Here is a 17678-nt window from a genome sequence, read left to right as displayed (position 1 = left end):
TGAGCTCTCAGCAGGCACAGTGGCTTCAGGAGATTTTAGAAATGCAGTCACCATTTCTGGCAGTGTGAGAGTCAGAGGTCTCGAGTGTAGGACCACACAGATGTGGACTGCTGGGCTGGAACATGGTGCTGATAAAGCCAGCCCCGAGGCTCAGATCCCCTAAGGCCTTGATCCCTCCTGGAGCCACAGATGAGAAAAGGCTGGCGGAGATTAGAGATGACAGTGTTTGGACTGATGAGTCCCCAGAGGAGCCAGACAACCAGGCGCTGATAGGGCCTCGAGTCTGAAACCACTTCTAGAACGACCGAGACCATGCTCTTGGCAGAGGCCGTGACCAGAATCCTTCCCGCCCCCCGACAGCAGACACACCTGTTCTTCTGGGATCCTGCCTTCATATGAGCTAATAAATCTTGCTCAAACTGTGTGTGTGTTGAGAGGGCAGTGGAGGAGGACACGGTTTCCACAGACCAGAGCCTACTGAAAGCTTGTGTGGGAAGTGGGATTCTGCCCAGGGAAAGGGGCAGGAGACCGATTGAGGGGCCAGGGCCGAGTCTGGTTTAGAGGTGGAGGAGCCTCACATTGCTGAAGTAGCTGCACAGGCACCCAACGTATCTCCACCTGTCACCCAGGAGACGCCTGGAGCATGAGCTCAGAGTGGAGGCTGGCCTGAGAAAGTGCTGCTGCTCTCATCTTGCCTATCTGGGGATTCCTAGAAAACGGGACTTGGTTCTCCTCCCTGGGTGGCTTCCAGTGACCCCTGTCTGCAGGTCCCACGTGGTCCGGCCGCATCAACACCCAGGGCCCAGTGTGGAAACCAGTCTTGCCAGTTCTGTCATCACCTGCCTCCCCCGAGTCGCAATGTGATCCCAGGCTGGACGGAGACCAGCCTCTTCCCTTGGGCCAAGCAGCCCAACAGGCCTTTATTGTCAGAGCGGAGATGGGAAGACATGGGAAAACAGAGCTATGAATGCCCCAACACAGCCCCCTGGGGATGCGAAGGCCCAGAGCAGCAGTCAGTAGCCCCCACTGCGGAGAGGCCCAGTGAGGGCCACCATCACTCTGCATAGCACAGCCCCAGGAGGCCGCGGCTACTGCAGCTTCCTACCTGGCAGTCGACTGCAGACCTCCAGGTCAGGGTGGTCGTCTAGCATCGCTGCTGGCTGGGCAGCCTCCTTCACTGCTAAGCCAGTGTGGTTGCCTCTGAGCACATCTTTCCTTCAAAGATCAAAGGATAGAGGTTTTTGCCCTGTAGGCAGGGCCGCTCCCCCCCCTCATCCTCCCCAAGGCTAGACTGAGAGGCCAACAATGGGATGTAGGTGTGTGGGACTCTTTCCCAGCTTGCCTTGGTGCCAGAAGCCTATGTCGGGGAGGGGGTGTTTAGGAGCACTGCCTTTCATTTGCAGACAGTTTTATTGACATTTGACCCATGTTCCTACCTCCATCAGTACCTTTCACCAAGTAGTTCTGCTGCTGGAAACTCACTTCCCTTGATTGGATTCTGTTCCTCCAGGTTAGGAGAGGGAGGATGAGTGTTTTGCTCTGCATACACTGTAATATCTGAGGTTTCTATGTATCTGGGCTATACCCAAACAAACCCTGTTCTGCTTTTCCCTGCTCGTTAATGTCCCCACTAACCCAGTGACTCTAAGGCAGAACCCCAGGAGTCATCAGTTCTGCTGCTGCTTCTCCTCATCTACCTGTAAGTGGTCACCAAGCCTTAATCCTGACAGTGTTTTCACTAAAGCACTGCTGACTGATCGCTACTTTCCATTCCATCTGCCACCGTCCTAGTTCAGGTCTTAACATCTCTTCCCTGGACTCTCTCAGCTTCGCTCTAACTGATCTTTTCTCATCAGCTGGAGAACTTAATCAGAGAGCTTCAGTGGGTCACGTTTGCCTAATATCTAAGTATCTGAATTCCTTAGCGTGGTGTGCAGGGCCCTTCACAGTATGGACTTAACTCTGCTTTCTAGCCCTGGCATTTTGATGGCCTCAGTGTTTCCATGTGAGTCCTCCTACGCCACATGGGGTTCCTGAGCCCACCTGCATCTCTGCTCTTGCTCTGTGCGCTGCCCTGGCCACCTGCCCACAGTGACCGTCTCATACCGCTTCCCCACCTGGAAGACTGACTCATGCTGGAAGACCCAGCTCAATTTCTGCCTCTCCTGTGGAACTGCCCCTCTGTCCTGCCACTAATAGGAATTAATCGTTCCTTCTTGTTTTTCTCTCACAGCACGTGGTTCTTACTTCTCTCATGCCGCTTGTATTATGCAACAGTTGGTTCTGTCTCCCTCCCCCTTCATTCTTCTTCCCTCTTTCCCCCAGTATATGTGTGTATGTGTACACACATATTTATGTATCTGCACACACACACTCATCTGTGTGTAATACTTTGGACAAAGATCTATTGAGTGCACTGTGCTAGGCACAGTGTGAACCAGACGCATCTGATGCCTCCTCTGTGGAGCTGACAGGCTAGTGAGTATCTGTCTCCCAAACACACAGCGCGTTCCTTAGGGAGAAGGATCATCTTGCTCCTGATGCCTGTCACAGTGTGTGCTACACAGTGGCCACGTGCTCTAGGACTTCACCGAGCGAAGGCCAGTGGGCCAAGATAGACGCCACAGAACAGGGTGTAGGGTGGGCAGATGTCTCCTGGATCGAAGGTCAGTGGGAAGCCTGGCAGTCACATTGTCAGTTTTTAATGGGCAGCCTGTGTTCTGATACGTGGTTAGCTCATTCAGATGGAACCATCATCCAGGACCACCAGGCAGATTTCGAGAGCAGATCTCAATCTCTTATCCAGATAACACAAAGAAGTGTGTCCCCTTTGAAGGGTGGGTGCAGAAAGCTCTTCCGCCTTTGTGACCCCCCCATCTTGTGACCCAACTCAGCCAGGTAGATGGTTTGGGGCCCGGCTGCCCCACCATATTTGCTGCTCTGTGTTTCTTGCAGAGATCTGAAACTGGACAACGTACTGTTGGACCACGAGGGCCACTGCAAACTGGCAGATTTTGGGATGTGCAAGGAGGGGATCTGCAACGGGGTTACCACGGCCACCTTCTGCGGCACACCTGACTACATTGCTCCGGAGGTGAGTGTGCTCACTGCTTAAGCGGCTTTGGGAATCCAGATTCCCCAGCAGCTCCATGGGAAAGACAAGGCCGAGCAGACGCTGCAGCTTCTGGGCGGCATTGAAAGCTGACACCTCCAGACTCCTCTCTGGCTCCTTGGGTGAATGATGGCTGAAAATGTCCTTGGTTCCTCCCAGTACAAATTCAAGTCCAAAAGAGTTTTGTAAACTTTGCAGTTGCTTCAGGGTTTAGCCCTGAATGAGGACAAAGTGCACTCTACACCTGGCCCATTTAATTTTCTTTTTTGTCTCTACGCAGAGCTTTGATCCCGGCCCCATTTAGCAGAAATAACCACAAGCTCTTGAATTGCCCCCATATGAGTGAGTGAGCCCATCTCCTCCTCCTCCTCCACAGATGTAGTCCCGAAGTGCTTTCTGGTTTGGATCTGCGTATACTATTACTTTGGCCTAAGTAGACCATAGATGTTTGACCACCGGAATGAGAAGGCCTCTGATTTGACCCCAGGACTGAAACATGCATGCCAGTGCAGGAAATTACCTTGCTTTACTTCAGCTCCTAATCCTTCATTTTCTGTAGTCATTAAGAGCGCATTTGTTCATCAGATGCACATAGCTCCTCTCACATCACCCCTTTGCACAGATCCTCCAGGAGATGCTCTACGGGCCCGCAGTGGACTGGTGGGCTATGGGCGTGCTGCTCTACGAGATGTTGTGTGGCCATGCACCCTTCGAGGCAGAGAACGAAGATGACCTCTTTGAGGCTATACTGAACGATGAAGTGGTCTACCCTACATGGCTGCATGAAGATGCCACAGGGATCCTGAAATCTGTAAGTGTGACATACTCAGCCAGCTTTCCAACTATTGCAAACCAGCTTGCTATGTGTGCTGTTTGGGTTTGAAGTTTGTTTGTTGATACCACCTACCAGCTCTAACTGAAATGTGTGTTTTAATCTATAGAATCAAAGAACCAGAGTTTTCTCAGGCTTTTTTGTCCTCTTATGCAATAGTTATTTTGGAGCCAACTGCCCAGGTGACGCTAGTGGTAAAGAATCTGCCTGCCAATGCAGGAGACACAAGAGATGCAGGTTTGATCCCTGAGTCAAGAAGACCCCCTGGAGGAGGAAATGGCAACCCACTTCAGTATTCTTGCCAGGAGAATCCCATGGACAGAGGATCCTGGTGGGCTACAGTTGCAGAGAGTCTGACATGACTGAGCAACTGAGCACACATAATAGCCGTTGATAGCATTATTGGCAAGATATCAAGTATTTCTACCACTTGTGGCTTCAGTGTAGGTGAAATGATGCTCCTGTTTCATCCAGTCAGGACGTATGAGGCTGTTGGGTCATGTAAATGGCTCTACCAGTTGTTTCTGTACTGATTGTGTTTCTGTTGGCAACATCCAAGGAGCAGGATGAAGGGCCCTTTCCAGCAGTGCTGGGGGAGAAGAGAGGTTTTTCAGATTTGGGCAAGATCTCATTTGCTTCCATGTTGTCCCTGTGCAAATCAGGTGCCAGGCCCACAGTTTAGGTGCAGTGTGGAATATCGTGTAGAAAAGGTCTGTCTTTTGTGCATTTAAGGCAATGTGATCAAGCCTAATTTTCAAGTGTGGAAGAAATGTGGATTTGATGCTTTTATGTGGAAAATAAGAAAGTAACAAGTAATATACACAATGGATAAACCAACAAGATCCTAGTGTACCACAGGGAACTCTGTTAAATGTTATGTGGCAGCCTGGATGGGAAGGGAGTTTGGGGGAGAATGGATACATCTATATGGACAGCTGAATCCCTTTGCTGTCCACCTGAAACTATCACAGCATTGTTAATCAGTTGTGCTCCAATATAAAATAAAAAGCTTTTAAAAGATACAGATGAAGAAAACCAGAAAAAAATTAAGAAGGAACAACCAACAAGAAAGAGAAATTCTTCCAGGGCTTTGATCAGGGGCCCTGCCATGTGCCAATGACCTTCTGATTCTGCTATTGCTAAGTCACTTCAGTCGTGTCCGACTCTGTGCGACCCCATAGACAGCAGCCCACCAGGCTCCCCCGTCCCTGGGATTCTTCAGGCAGGAACACTGGAGTGGGTTGCCACTTCCTTCTCCACTTCTGATTCTGGGACCTGTTTAATGTACAGAATGTAACTAATTTTTTCTTATTGTTTATTACCAGGTATATGACATCACCTGTTGTCCTTACAGTCTTACATATCTTGTAGACCCCGAATATACCAGTAAAATATAAAGTTACAAAGAAGTTAACATGTAATAAGAGAATAACATAATTTGGGTCAATACCCTATTAGGAAATCAGGTTATTATTCCCCAGTATATGCACATAGAGAATAAAGATGAATATTCTTCAAATAGGGGGAAATCAGACTAATCCATTCTCTCTGGGGGATATCTATGGGATAAAAATTACTTTGCTCAAATCATATCACTTCCAGTGATTGGAGACAAAAAAACACCTAAATTCGGGAAATACTAGCTTTGTTGGTGAGAGACTTGTCTCTCTGGAAATCTCTAGTCATATAATTAGTGTCATTTTAAGGACATGTTGTTTGCAGATCCCTCTGTCCTGGAGCCGATGGCATGATTGTTCCTGAGAATTCTCCACTTTTCAGGAAATGATCACAGAAATCCTTCTCAGGGAAATATTGCCCAAGTGAATCATAATTTATAACTTGATTCTCAAGTTCAGGCACCAGTGCTCTCCTGATATTGAAGAAGCTTTAATTGCACATAGAAATAAACGTGAAGTACTTTGGGATTCTACCAAATGTCTTCTCTCTACCCTGTTTTCATAAGAAAAATTTATTTGTATATTTAGTAGAAAACTTAGACTAAGGAGAATGTGGCTTTTATAATTTCATTAATAAAAAATCAGGGAGAAGGGTTTGTCTTTATAGATTTATGCCTTAAAATTTCTCAGCCCTTGGAAGGGAAATGTACTCACCTCAGCTGGCCCCAGCTACCTATGATGACCTAATCTATGATAACACAACAAAGTGTGCTGCAGAGTTGGGCAGGCTTTTGAGTTATTACTCTCCCAGTCCTATGGTCTAGAGTTGGGATCCTTCTGACTCCCAAGGCATGCTAATCCCCTGTGGCCTGCAGTGACCACCATCACAGTACTAATGGTTTTTCATGATGCACATATTTAGTCCAATTACCATAGCTGATTTAGCTTTTTTACTATTTAAAAGAAAGACCCCAGAGTTATATAATTCAAATGAAAATGCTAGTTCATGCCATAAGGAAATATGCATTGTTGGCCTTAGTATATAAAAGTTATTGTGCTTGGTACCATGAAGGGTAGGAAACAAAAGTCAGTCTGTGCCTCAAGAAACTTTAATGTTCCCTATTTAAGGATTAACAGTCCAGTTCAGTCTTTCTCTGATAAACACTTAATACCTTTTGAATCCAGGTCCGGGAGAAATCTTTAGAGACCACATCAGCATTTGAGTTGACCATCACTCCCATCTGCTCCTCTTAATTTTTTTAGAAGTCCTCAACCTCTTTTTAGCATTTAGAATCCTTTTAAGAGAATTCTTCCCCACTAAATCTGAGACACAGGTTTCACCCCCTTTAACCCAATCCCTATAAAACCTAGAGTAGCTACTAAGCAAGGTTAAGATTCACATGGAACTATTAAGATGATTTATATTTAACCAGATAGATCCAATTACTTTTTTTTAGTTTTATTAGTGTAAAGTTGATTTACAATGTTGTGTTTCAAATGTACAGCAAAGTGAATCTATTATACATATGTTCATTATTTTTCAGATCATTTTCCCATATAGGTTATTACAGAGTATCGAGTAGAGCTCCCTGTGCTTTACAGTGGGTCCTTGTTGTTTATTTTATATATGTAGTATGTGTATGTTAATCCCTGATTTATCCCTCCCTCAATTACTTTATATCTTTGATATATATAGAAACACTGCTGGTAACTAGTATATATGTTATCTAGGAGCATCCTGCCTCCACAATCTTTGTTCTGGGAGAAAACAGCCTCTGGTGCCTCACGAGAATTTGCTCTTCAGTGGGGACTGAGTTGTTCCTGCAGACTCGCTTCTGGGAAGCTGTGAACCTCTTCGCTTCCCTTTATTTTGGCCCCTTTCTAATGCTAGCAGCTCAGTGGATGATGCTATGTCACTGGCTGAGCACTGACTTTCTTAAGTGGCTCTCTGTGTTCTCTGTTGGGTATCTTCCTGTACGAAGAAGCTTAGGTTTCAGTCCATGGCAGGCTTATCTCCCAGCGGTGTTACGCTCTGGCTGAGTGACCTTGGCAAGCTAACACACCTCTCTGAATCTGTGTCCTTGCTCAAAAGATCTGTAAATTGAAGTGATAAAATCCATGTCACAGGGTTACTTCCCAGACTCAGTGAATTAGTACATGTAAGCCACACAGGGACATGGTAAGCATTCTGTTTCTTCCTCCCTCAAGGAGTGTACCTTAAGAGCAATTTTCTGAAAAACACTGGAAAAGATGTCAGAGAAAATCACTAAAATATATTCACGGAGAGGGTTTCGGAGACAGCTTTGTATGTTTCAGCCCCCAGGCCTAAAAATAAAAGGCTTAAATGCTGTAGCTGAGGAAATTCAGCTGCTCTTGGCAGAGGGCTGAGGTATTTAAACAGAACTGTGATCAAAGAAAAGGAAGAAAACAGTGAAGAGCTCTCAAGACGTGGGGAGAAGCACCCAGGAGGGAAGCGCCAGCGCCTGGTGGTAAGGAACTGGCCTGCAGAGCAGAGCCGTCCGAGGGCAGATGTTGGCTCTTTCACCTGCTGGCTGTGGGAACCTGGGCACACAGTGTGATTGTGCCATGCCTCGGTTTTCCTCATCTGTACCCTCGGGATCGGAGATGATGTGAGGGGAATACTTGGAACAGTGCTGAGCACCGACTAGATGCTCAGGAAGCAGAAGCCAGTGTCATCAGTGAGAGCGGGGTGCGTTTTTAGACTCTTTGCCCTTTTCTCTGAAAAAGTATGTTCTACTTAATGTATTAGGAAGAGGGTTTAAGGTAGCAAGTCCTGCCTCACAGACCATTCAGACTGCTTTCTGGTTCTAATTGCAACTTAATTTAATTAGACCAATATAGTGGTGTTTTTTTTTTTTCTAGAAGAAACCTAAAAGATTATCTATTCCAATTTCCTCATTCAATAGATGAGGAAACTTGAGATCCAGAGACATTGTGATTCACCAAAGGCCATTCAGCACGTTACTTAAAACAACCAAACAAATTAGAACCTTTGTGTGGCTCTCATGGAAATGTAAAGTTGTGCAGGCACTGTGGAAAGTGGTATGGCAGGCAGTTTCTCAGAAAATCAAACTTAGAAGTACCATATAACCTAGCAGTTCCATTTCTGGGTGTATATCCCAAAGAACTGAAAGCAGGGGCTTGAACATATTTGTATATCAGCGTTCACATCATTATTCACAAAATCTAAAAGGTAGACTTGCGCTCATTTCACATGCTAGCAAGATTATTCTCAAAATCCTTCAAGCTAGGCTTCAATAGTACATGAACCAAGAACTTCCAGTTGTACAAGCTGGGTTTAGAAAAGGTAGAGGAATCAGAGATCAAATTGCCAACATCCACTGCTGGATCATAGAAAAAACATGGGAATTCCAAAAAAAAATTACTTCTGCCTCATTGACTAGGCTAAAGTCTTTGATTGTGTGGATCACAACAAACCAGAAGACTCTTAAAAGAGATGGGAATACCAGACCACCTTACCTGCCTCCTGAGAAATCTGTATATAGGTCAAGAAATAACAGAACTGGACATGAAACAACAGACTGGTTCAAAATTGAGAAAGGAGTACATCAAGGCTGTATATTGTCACCCTGCTTATTTAACATATATGCAGAGTATATCACATGAAATGCTGGGCTGGATAAAGCACAAGCTGGAATCAAGATTGCCGGGAGAAATATCATTAACCTCAGATACACAGATGACACCACCCTTATGGCAGAAAGTGAAGAGGATATAAAGAGCCTTTGATGAAGGTGAAAGAGGATAGTGAAAAGGCTGGCTTAAAACTCAACATTCAGAAAGACGGAGATCATGGCATCTGGTTCCATGACTTCATGGCAAACAGATGGGGAGAAAGTAGAAACAGTTCCAGATTTTATTTTCTTGGGCTCTAAAATCACTGTAAGATGGTGACTGAAGTCATGAAATTAAAAGACGCTTGCTCCTTGGAAGAAAAACTATGACAAACCTAGGCAGCATATTAAAAAGCAGAGACATCAGTTTACTGACAAAGGTCCATCTAGTCAAAGCTATGGTTTTTCCAGTAGTCATGTATGGATGTGAGAGTTGGACTATAAAAAGGCTGAGCATCAAAGAACTGATGCTTTTGAACAGTGGTGTTGGAGAAGACTCTTGAGAGTCCCTTGGATAGCAAGATCAAACCAGTCAATCCTGAAGGAAATCAACCCTGAATATTCGTTGGAAGGACTGATGCTGAAGCTGAAGCTCCAATACTTTGGCCACCTGATGCGAAGTGCCAACTCACTGAACAAGACCTAATGCTGGGAAAGATTGAGGGCAAGAGGAGAAGAGGGTGAGAGAGGATGAGATGGTTGGAGGGTATCACTAACTCAATGGACATGAGTCTGAGCAAACTCCAGAAGATGATGAAGAACAGGGAAGCCTGGTGTGCTGTATCCATGGAGTCACAAAGAGTTGGACATGACCGAGCGACTGAACAATAGCAAAAAGTGGAAGCAACCCAAGTGTCCATCAACAGGTGAATGGATAAACAAAATGTTATATGCATACAATGGATTAGTCACCCTTAGCAAGGAAGGAAATTTTGACGCTTGTTACAACATGGATGAACTTTGAATGCATTATGTTTAATGAAATAAACCAAATACAAAGGGACCTCCACTTACATGAGAACCCTAGAGTAGTCAAATTCATAGAGACAAGAGAAAAATGGTGATTGCCAGGGACTGGCAGAGGGGTTGGTAGGGAGGTAGAGTTTAAGGGATGAGAAATTTCAGCTTGGGAAAATGAAAAAAGTTCTATAGGTGGATGGTGGTGATGGTTGTACAACAATGTGAATATACTTAATCCCACTAAACACTTAAAAATGGTGAAGAAGGTAATATTGTGTTCTATATATTATCCCACAGTGAGGGGGAAATACCCTGGGATCAAAATCCAGTTTTTTCTGACTCCCAGTCCAGGGTTCTGAGCTAGCCTACACCTGAACACTCGCCATTTTTATTCTCCTTTCCATTAATAAGCATCCTTTGCCTTTAGAGCCCCACATGTTTAGCACCCAAATAACTCCCTGATAAGATTCTTTCCAACTGTCCTAGAAACATGAGCCACTGGAGGAAGCTTCCAGGGTGCCATGTACTTAATACTCACAGAGCATGAATCTGCCAACCATCTAACTTTCCATAAAGTAAGATATAACGTTTAAGAATGTTAGTGTTATTTAAAGACTGTGCATTTGAGTCTTTCTCTATTGACCTGAGATGAGCCTGTGACCATAGGAGAAATTGATACATGAGGGAATTAGGATCCCTGTCTCATTCCACCTGGCAAATACTTGTCAGATGCCTTCCCTTGGCTTGGCCTTGTGTGAAGTGCCGGGAAGCAAAGCTGAAAAGACACAGCCTCTTCTGTTGCTCACAGCCTCGTAGGAATGAGAACACGTAAGCGGATACTTAGCTCGATGCCAAGGAGGAATGATCAAAGCTCTCTCTGGGGTCAAGGACAGGGAAGTGACATAAGGACAAGGCAGAGGAAGCAGCGTCTCAGCTGGGCGTTGAGAAACAAATAAAGGTTCAGCAGGGTAGACATGGGGCGGGGGGTGGTGGGGTAGGGGAAGGGTATTCTAGACAGAGGAACTAACTTGTGCAAGTACTCAGAGGGGAGCGGAGCATGTGTGTTCAAAGAAGTGCAGTCACCGGTTCTACCGTTGGTGCATTAGGTGAGGGTGAGGGTTGGGAAAGATGAGTTTAGGACGTGGGACCTCTGAGGGGTCCGGGAGACATTCAGAAAGTGGTCTGTTCCTTGCAGTTGGTCCCGTGGGTCTGGAGCTCAGGAGAGAGGTGGTAGATGACCACTATAGCAGGGGAGCAGACATGGACTGGGGGAGAGAGTGAAGAGTAAAAGGATGGGGCCTGGGGACACCAGTGTCGAAGGGGTGACAGTGGAAGAGGACTCGGTGAGGAGGTTGAGAAAGAATGACTTCGGGTTGTGTAAACAGCTCCTTCTGGAGCCTATCTGCTAGTTTTACTTGTGGTGAAATAGGCTAGTGCTTTTGCAGTGTGCTTTCCTCAGACACTGATGCTCACAGTAACTTCTGAGTAGTGCTAGCCAGGTTCAGTGCTAGTCCTCGCCCAGAAAACCGAGGGCTTGGGAAATGCATCTGTTAGGAGCTAGGTAGGTTGAGACATTTTTAAGGATTCTGAACGAACTTTCATTTTGTTTTACAATTCCAGATCAAAGTAAGATACCCTGCTTCCTTTAAAAATAGGGACTTCAGGCCTTTTCCAAGGACTTTGTAACCATCTGTGATTCTGGGGGCTTACTGACTTCAAAAATTCCTAATGTTATGAACCTGGAGGCTATCATGCTTAGGGAAATAAGTTAAAGGGTAAATATTGCAAGATATCACTTATATGTGGAATCTAAAAAATACAACAAACTAGCGAATATAACAAAAAAGCAGCAGATATAGAAAACAAACTAGTGGTTACCAGTGGGAAAGGGAAGAGGGGAGGTGGCAAGACGAAGGTAGGGGATTAAGAGGTACAAGCTACTATGTATAAAATATATACAAGCTACAAGAATATATTGTACAACCACAGGGAATATAGCCAATATTTTATAATAACTATAAATGGAATATAATCTATAAACATTTTAATCACTGTAATGTACACCTGAAACTAATATAACATTGTCAATCAAGTATATTTCAAAACAAACAAACAAAAAAGAGTTCTTAATGTTGACTCCACTGGGTGTCATAATCCCCAAACTGTCAGAAAGTGATGCATGCTCTTCTGGATTGTAACCATTTGTCATGGAGCTTGCTGACCATTAGAAACTTAAACACAGAATTTCAGAGATGGAGGATGTATAAAAACAGTTTGTCTAAATCCCTGGTTGGCAGGTGAAGCAACCTCACATAAGAGAATGGAAAGAACACACACGAATCCGAGGGTCGCAAGACCTCTACCTGCCACTGCTTCCCAGTCTTTACTCCTTAACGCAGTGATGGTAACACCTGTGGGACCCACTTCCAATGGGGTAGCACCATGAAGGCATTTTCAAAGTGGTAGGCACAATGCAGGAGAAGTTATTGTATTGTTAAATTATGAGTAGTAATTTCACAGCACGCTGGGAGCTGTCATTATCTTCATCCTCTCTTTGAACATCCACCAACATCATCAAGATTATTAAGTGCTTAATTGTACATGAGGTTGTGTTAGCTTTTTATTTTGGCGAGAGCTGTATTCCTGTTTTCCCAGGAGCCTTTTTTTCTTCAATTAAAATGTTTTTCTTGTACTTTTTTAAATTGAAGTATAGTTGAGTTACAATGCTGTGTTAGTTTCAGGGGTACAGCAAAATGACTCAGATATATATATATATGTAATGTATATAATATGTATATTATTTTCCATATTCTTTTCTGTTATAGGTTATTACAAGATATTGAATATAGTTACCTGTGCTTAGTAGGTCCTTGTTTTTTATCCACTTTATATAGTATGTATCTGTTAATCCCAAACTCCTAATTTACCTCTCCCACTCGTAAGTTGAGGGCACCCCAAAGAAGGACTTTTCACAAATAACACACGGAGAAGGAGAGAGCGCCCACTGGTGAGCCGTGCCCACGCTGCTCCTCTCATCTGTGTGTGTGACCCTTTTCTGCTGGGTGTGCCCTTCCCCACGGGAGAGGCAGGAAGGGCCAGGACCCCTGAGCCAGCCCTTCACATCCGCTCTCACCACTGTCTCAGTGTGGTGGGTCATCCCTGCTTGGCTTCCTGAGATTTCCCGACAGTCTTGCCTTTGGATCATAAGGTCAGCAGCATTCCTGGAATTGGCGTCTTCTGGATATTTTCCTGCCCTTTTTTTTTTTTCCTTCAGAAGGAAATGCTTTCTAAATGCCTTCTTACTTTAAAATAGAAGGTATTATAATTATCCCATGTCTGTAGAAACTGTGTGGATACGCATTTATGTAATACCATAGAGTCATAGATGTCCATGTCCCGGGGGCTCTGTATGGTGTAATAACATCAGTGAGTCCCCTGAATTCAGGGTGAGGGGTGTTCTTGTCTGTCGTTCACGGTGAGGGAGGGGCTGAACAGGGTGGGCACCGACATGTCACCCAGCATAGCCCCTAACCCCATATTCCTTTCCTTCCCTCCCTCTGCCATTCATCATCTTTACCCCCACCACAGGATTGGATAGCCTTACACCAAAAACTCAAGAGTGTCCCCAAAGTTCACATAAACATGGAGAGAGGGCTGAGAGCTTGCTGGTGAGAACACTCCCCATGGAGCACAGAGTCAGAGGGGGAGGGGAAGTGGAATACAGTCTTTGGCCCAATTTTCTACTTGAAAAAAAAAAAATCTCAAGTCATTAAGCAGTGATCCTGACAACTAAAAATAACCACAGTATCCACTCCAATAGCGAAGACTATTTTTCTCACTTCCCCTTTTGTCTCTCCTATCTCATCTCCTCTGTGAAGGTTTATGTTAAATGCATGTTCTAAAAGCAAAACTCTCCTACCCCTGCTCTCAAAGAACAGGTTATATAAAAACTGGCAACATCCACAGAAGGTAGGAGAGGAAAGATAAATAAAGATATGCACTCTTGTGTGAAAAACAGATGTAGACTTTCTAGATTGCTGACCTTAAAGATGATTTAAAAAAATTTTTTTTACTTTGTTTTGGTATAAACACATCTTCTGTTGGCCACCATGTCACTGAGTTTCCTAAACTGGCATTCAGTTATTCCAAAATGCTAATAATCATGACACAGAAGAAATTATATGGTTTGCTTAGAGCTTCGGCAGTTGCACTGAACTTTGGCTTCATCAGCTCCAGAGAGGCTTGGCGGGGGCAGTCCTCCCGAGTCCCCAGAGCTTAGGAAGGTGAAGGCCTCCCTGAGGTGAGCGTTCCTTTGTGCTCCATCATCTCCGGTGAGAGATCACAAGGCGCCAGTGCTGACTCAGGTGAGTCAACGCCCTTTCCTCCTGCTCACACAGGTGGCCAGGTTAAATAAGTGCTGAAAGGAGTTTGGTGCGTTCTCCTGAGTCACCTGTGTCAGCTCAGGAAACACTGTAAACTTGGCCTCAGAAGGAGATTATAGCGTGCTCTTGCTTCTGAGCTTTACAGAAATTAAAGTGTATGTTTGCGTGTGGGCTTATCTGTCATCACACCTATCAGATTTCATTCCTCTGTGCATTGTCTGCAGGAGTCTCGCTCACCTCTGTGTACAGAGAGGGAACCACAAGTAATCGGGGATCCTCTTTTGGCGCTGAGTGCATCCCACACCTGTCACCAGGCAGTTAACCGGAGTGGCACTGAGCGTGTTCCTCAGCATTTCCTGCTCCCCTCCTGGCAAAGGTTGGAATGCTTGAGGCAGTAGCCAAAGGTGGTCAGCCAGGGGGAGGCCGAGGAAGCAGAGGGAAGCCTGGGACCAGGGTCTTGCAGAGGATCCAGCTCTCCATCATTACAGCCAATTTTTCAAATACTGTTACGGGGAGAAACCAAAAGTCAGTTACTGAAAGATCCTTTAAAAAGAGAATGGTTAACATGCAGCCTGGCAGTGCTTACCCGTGGCCAGGACTGGAGTTCCCGTGGGAGGAAATGGAGCTTTGGGCTTCTTACTGAACTGACTCTATAGAAACGGGTCATGTACTCACAGACAGACCAGGCTGGTATAGGCAGAAGACAAAAAAATGCTGATCATCCTAGAGACTTCATTTTTGGCGTGTTATTAAAGTTACTGTTCTCAACTTCCTTCCCCCATTTTAGATTGTTAGGATCTCTGTTCTTAGAAAACTTACATTTTATCTGTGGCTAACAGTATGAAGGATTTTTTTTTAATGAAGTATTAATATCACATGATTCTTTAATCTTCATATCTCAAACAGGATAAAAATGTCAGGTTTTATAAAATGAGCATAGAAATCTTTTCTATGTAGAGATTTGCTAACTGATGTCTGTGGGTTGAGTTGGAAAGAGATTGAGTTGGAAAAAGTCTAATGAACAGAAGTAGCACACTCTGTTTTCTTTGTCACTTCCAATTATCACACAGTGTTTCTTTTTAGCAGGTGATGGTTAGGTTTGGTTGGGACACCCAAGACAATGTGTATCCAGAATAAAGAAGGGCGTTGGACTGGTTTTATCAAGGGGAAATGAAGACATTGTGTAGTATGCCTCTGGAGGGTCCTTCTTCAACACTTGCTCCCTTTCAATAGCTGTGTTTAGAGGATCATAGCTGTCAGAAGAGCTTCCCTTTCCTTTAACATTTGGGAGTTACTGGAGAGCAATTAAACCCTCCCCATCAGTCAGAGGTGCTTGGGACTGCTTTGCCAGGAATAAAACCATCTTGACCAACAACATTGGCATTGGCACAAGTGCCCGACCTTGGGCTTCCTTCTCTGAGACTCGCTTCTGACCTTTACCTCTTCTTTTGACCAGCACTGTAACATAACTGTAGTGAAGCTACTGCGATAGCTTGGGTTTCAGGGGAAGCTATAATGAGTGTAAAACATCAGCAAGGCACAGTGTTAAGAACATTGATGAAGAATTAAGTATATGCCCATGAACGGCCGGCTGGATTCCAACCATAGACAGGATGAAAAATATAATGAACAAACCTGCTTATTAGTTACCTGTTTTATATATAGTAGTGTTAAAAGACGCTTACTCCTTGGAAGGAAAGTTATGACCAACCTAGATAGCATATTAAAAAGCAGAGACATTACTTTGCCAACCAAGGTCCGTCTAGTCAAGGCTATGGTTTTTCCAGTGGTCATGTATGGATGTGAGAGTTGGACTGTGAAGAAAGCTGAGCACCGAATAATTGATGCTTTTGAACTGTGGTGCTGGAGAAGACTCTTGAGAGTCCCTTGTACTGCAAGGAGATCCAACCAGTCCATTCTAAAGGAGATCAGTCCTGGGTGTTCACTGGAAGGACTGATGCTGGGGCTGAAACTCCAATACTTTGGCCACCTCATGTGAAGAGTTGACTTACTAGAAAAGACTTTGATGCTGTGGGGGATTGAGGGCAGGAGAAGGGGACGACAGAGGATGAGATGGCTGGATGGCATCACCAACTCAATGGACATGAGTTTGAGTGAACTCCGGGAGTTGGTGATGGACAGGGAGGCCTGGCGTGCTGTGATTGATGGGGTCGCAAAGAGTCGGACACGACTGAGCGACTGAACTGAACTGAAGTGTGTATATGTCGGTCCCAATCTCCCAATTAATCCCTCTCTCCTTGCTGCCCCCGGTAACCTTAAGTTTGTTTTCTGCATTTGTGACTGTTTCTTTGTAAAAAGGTTCATTTGTACCATTTTTTTTGATTCCACATATAAGCAATATGATATTTGTCTGACTTCACCCAGTATGACAATGTCTAGGTCCATCCATGTTGCTGTAAATGGCCATTATTTCATTGTTTTTATGGCTGGGTAATACCCCATTGTATATATGTGCCATATCTTCTTTATCCATCCTTCTGTTGATGGACATTAAGGTTGCTTCCATGTCCTGGCTATTGTAAACAGGGCTGCAGTGAACACGGATGCAGGTATCTTCTCAAATTAGGGTTTTCTCCAGATATATACCCAGGAGTAAGATTGCTGGATCATATGGTAGCTCTATTTTTATTTTTTTAAGGAACCTCCATACTGTTCTCCATAATGGTTGTACCAATGTATATTCCCACCAACAGTGTAGGAAGGTTCCCTTTTCTCCACATCCTCTCCAGCATTTACTGGAGATTTTTTGATGATGGCTATTCTGACTAGTGTGAAGTGATACTTCATTGTAGTTTGGTTTGTATTTCTCTAATGATTAGTGATATTGAGCATCTTTTCATGTGCCCCTTGGCCATCTGTATGTCTTCATTGGAGAAATGTGTACTTAGATCTTCTGCCCAGTTTTTTTTTTATTGGATTGTTTGTTTCTCAGTTTCCTAATCTGCATTTCCTCCCATGCTGCCCCATCAGCTGACTCAGTGCCCAACCTCATCCGTCTTACCATGGCCCTGAGCCACATGGTGCTGCTGGTACAGGTGGTTCTCGGGTCTGTGCCCTACCACCACAGCCTGCTGGAAGCAGAGTGAGAGAAAAAGGTGGCTGACTAGTTTTTATAATGATGTCAGATTCTACCTGTGACAGCGGCAAAACACATAGACCCTGGTGGCTGCAACATATACAAGCATGCATTTTATCTGTCCTCGAGGTGGGGGAAGCCTTCATAGCCATGGACCATGTTCTGTTCTGTTCTGCTCTCCCGCCTCAGGACTCTCTGTAGAGCCATAAAATTCATTCTTCCTAACTAGGAGTCTTTCCCTG

General features: G+C 44.7%; 1 protein-coding gene across 1 annotated transcript in view; it reads left to right on the top strand.

Annotated features, from left to right (window-relative positions):
* Positions 1–17678, top strand: part of PRKCH (protein kinase C eta) — a 233848-nt gene that overhangs the window by 207629 nt on the left and 8541 nt on the right. The window contains exons 11-12 of the mRNA XM_055436882.2: positions 2956–3094; positions 3735–3923. Coding sequence (XP_055292857.1) covers positions 2956–3094; positions 3735–3923 — 328 coding nt within the window. The remainder of the gene's footprint in view (positions 1–2955; positions 3095–3734; positions 3924–17678) is intronic.

Source organism: Moschus berezovskii, chromosome 9 (assembly GCF_049115385.1).
Source record: "Moschus berezovskii isolate FMDL1 chromosome 9, NW_MosBer_1.0, whole genome shotgun sequence".
Classification (NCBI taxonomy): domain Eukaryota; kingdom Metazoa; phylum Chordata; class Mammalia; order Artiodactyla; family Moschidae; genus Moschus; species Moschus berezovskii.
This window is presented reverse-complemented; position numbering and strand designations above follow the sequence as displayed.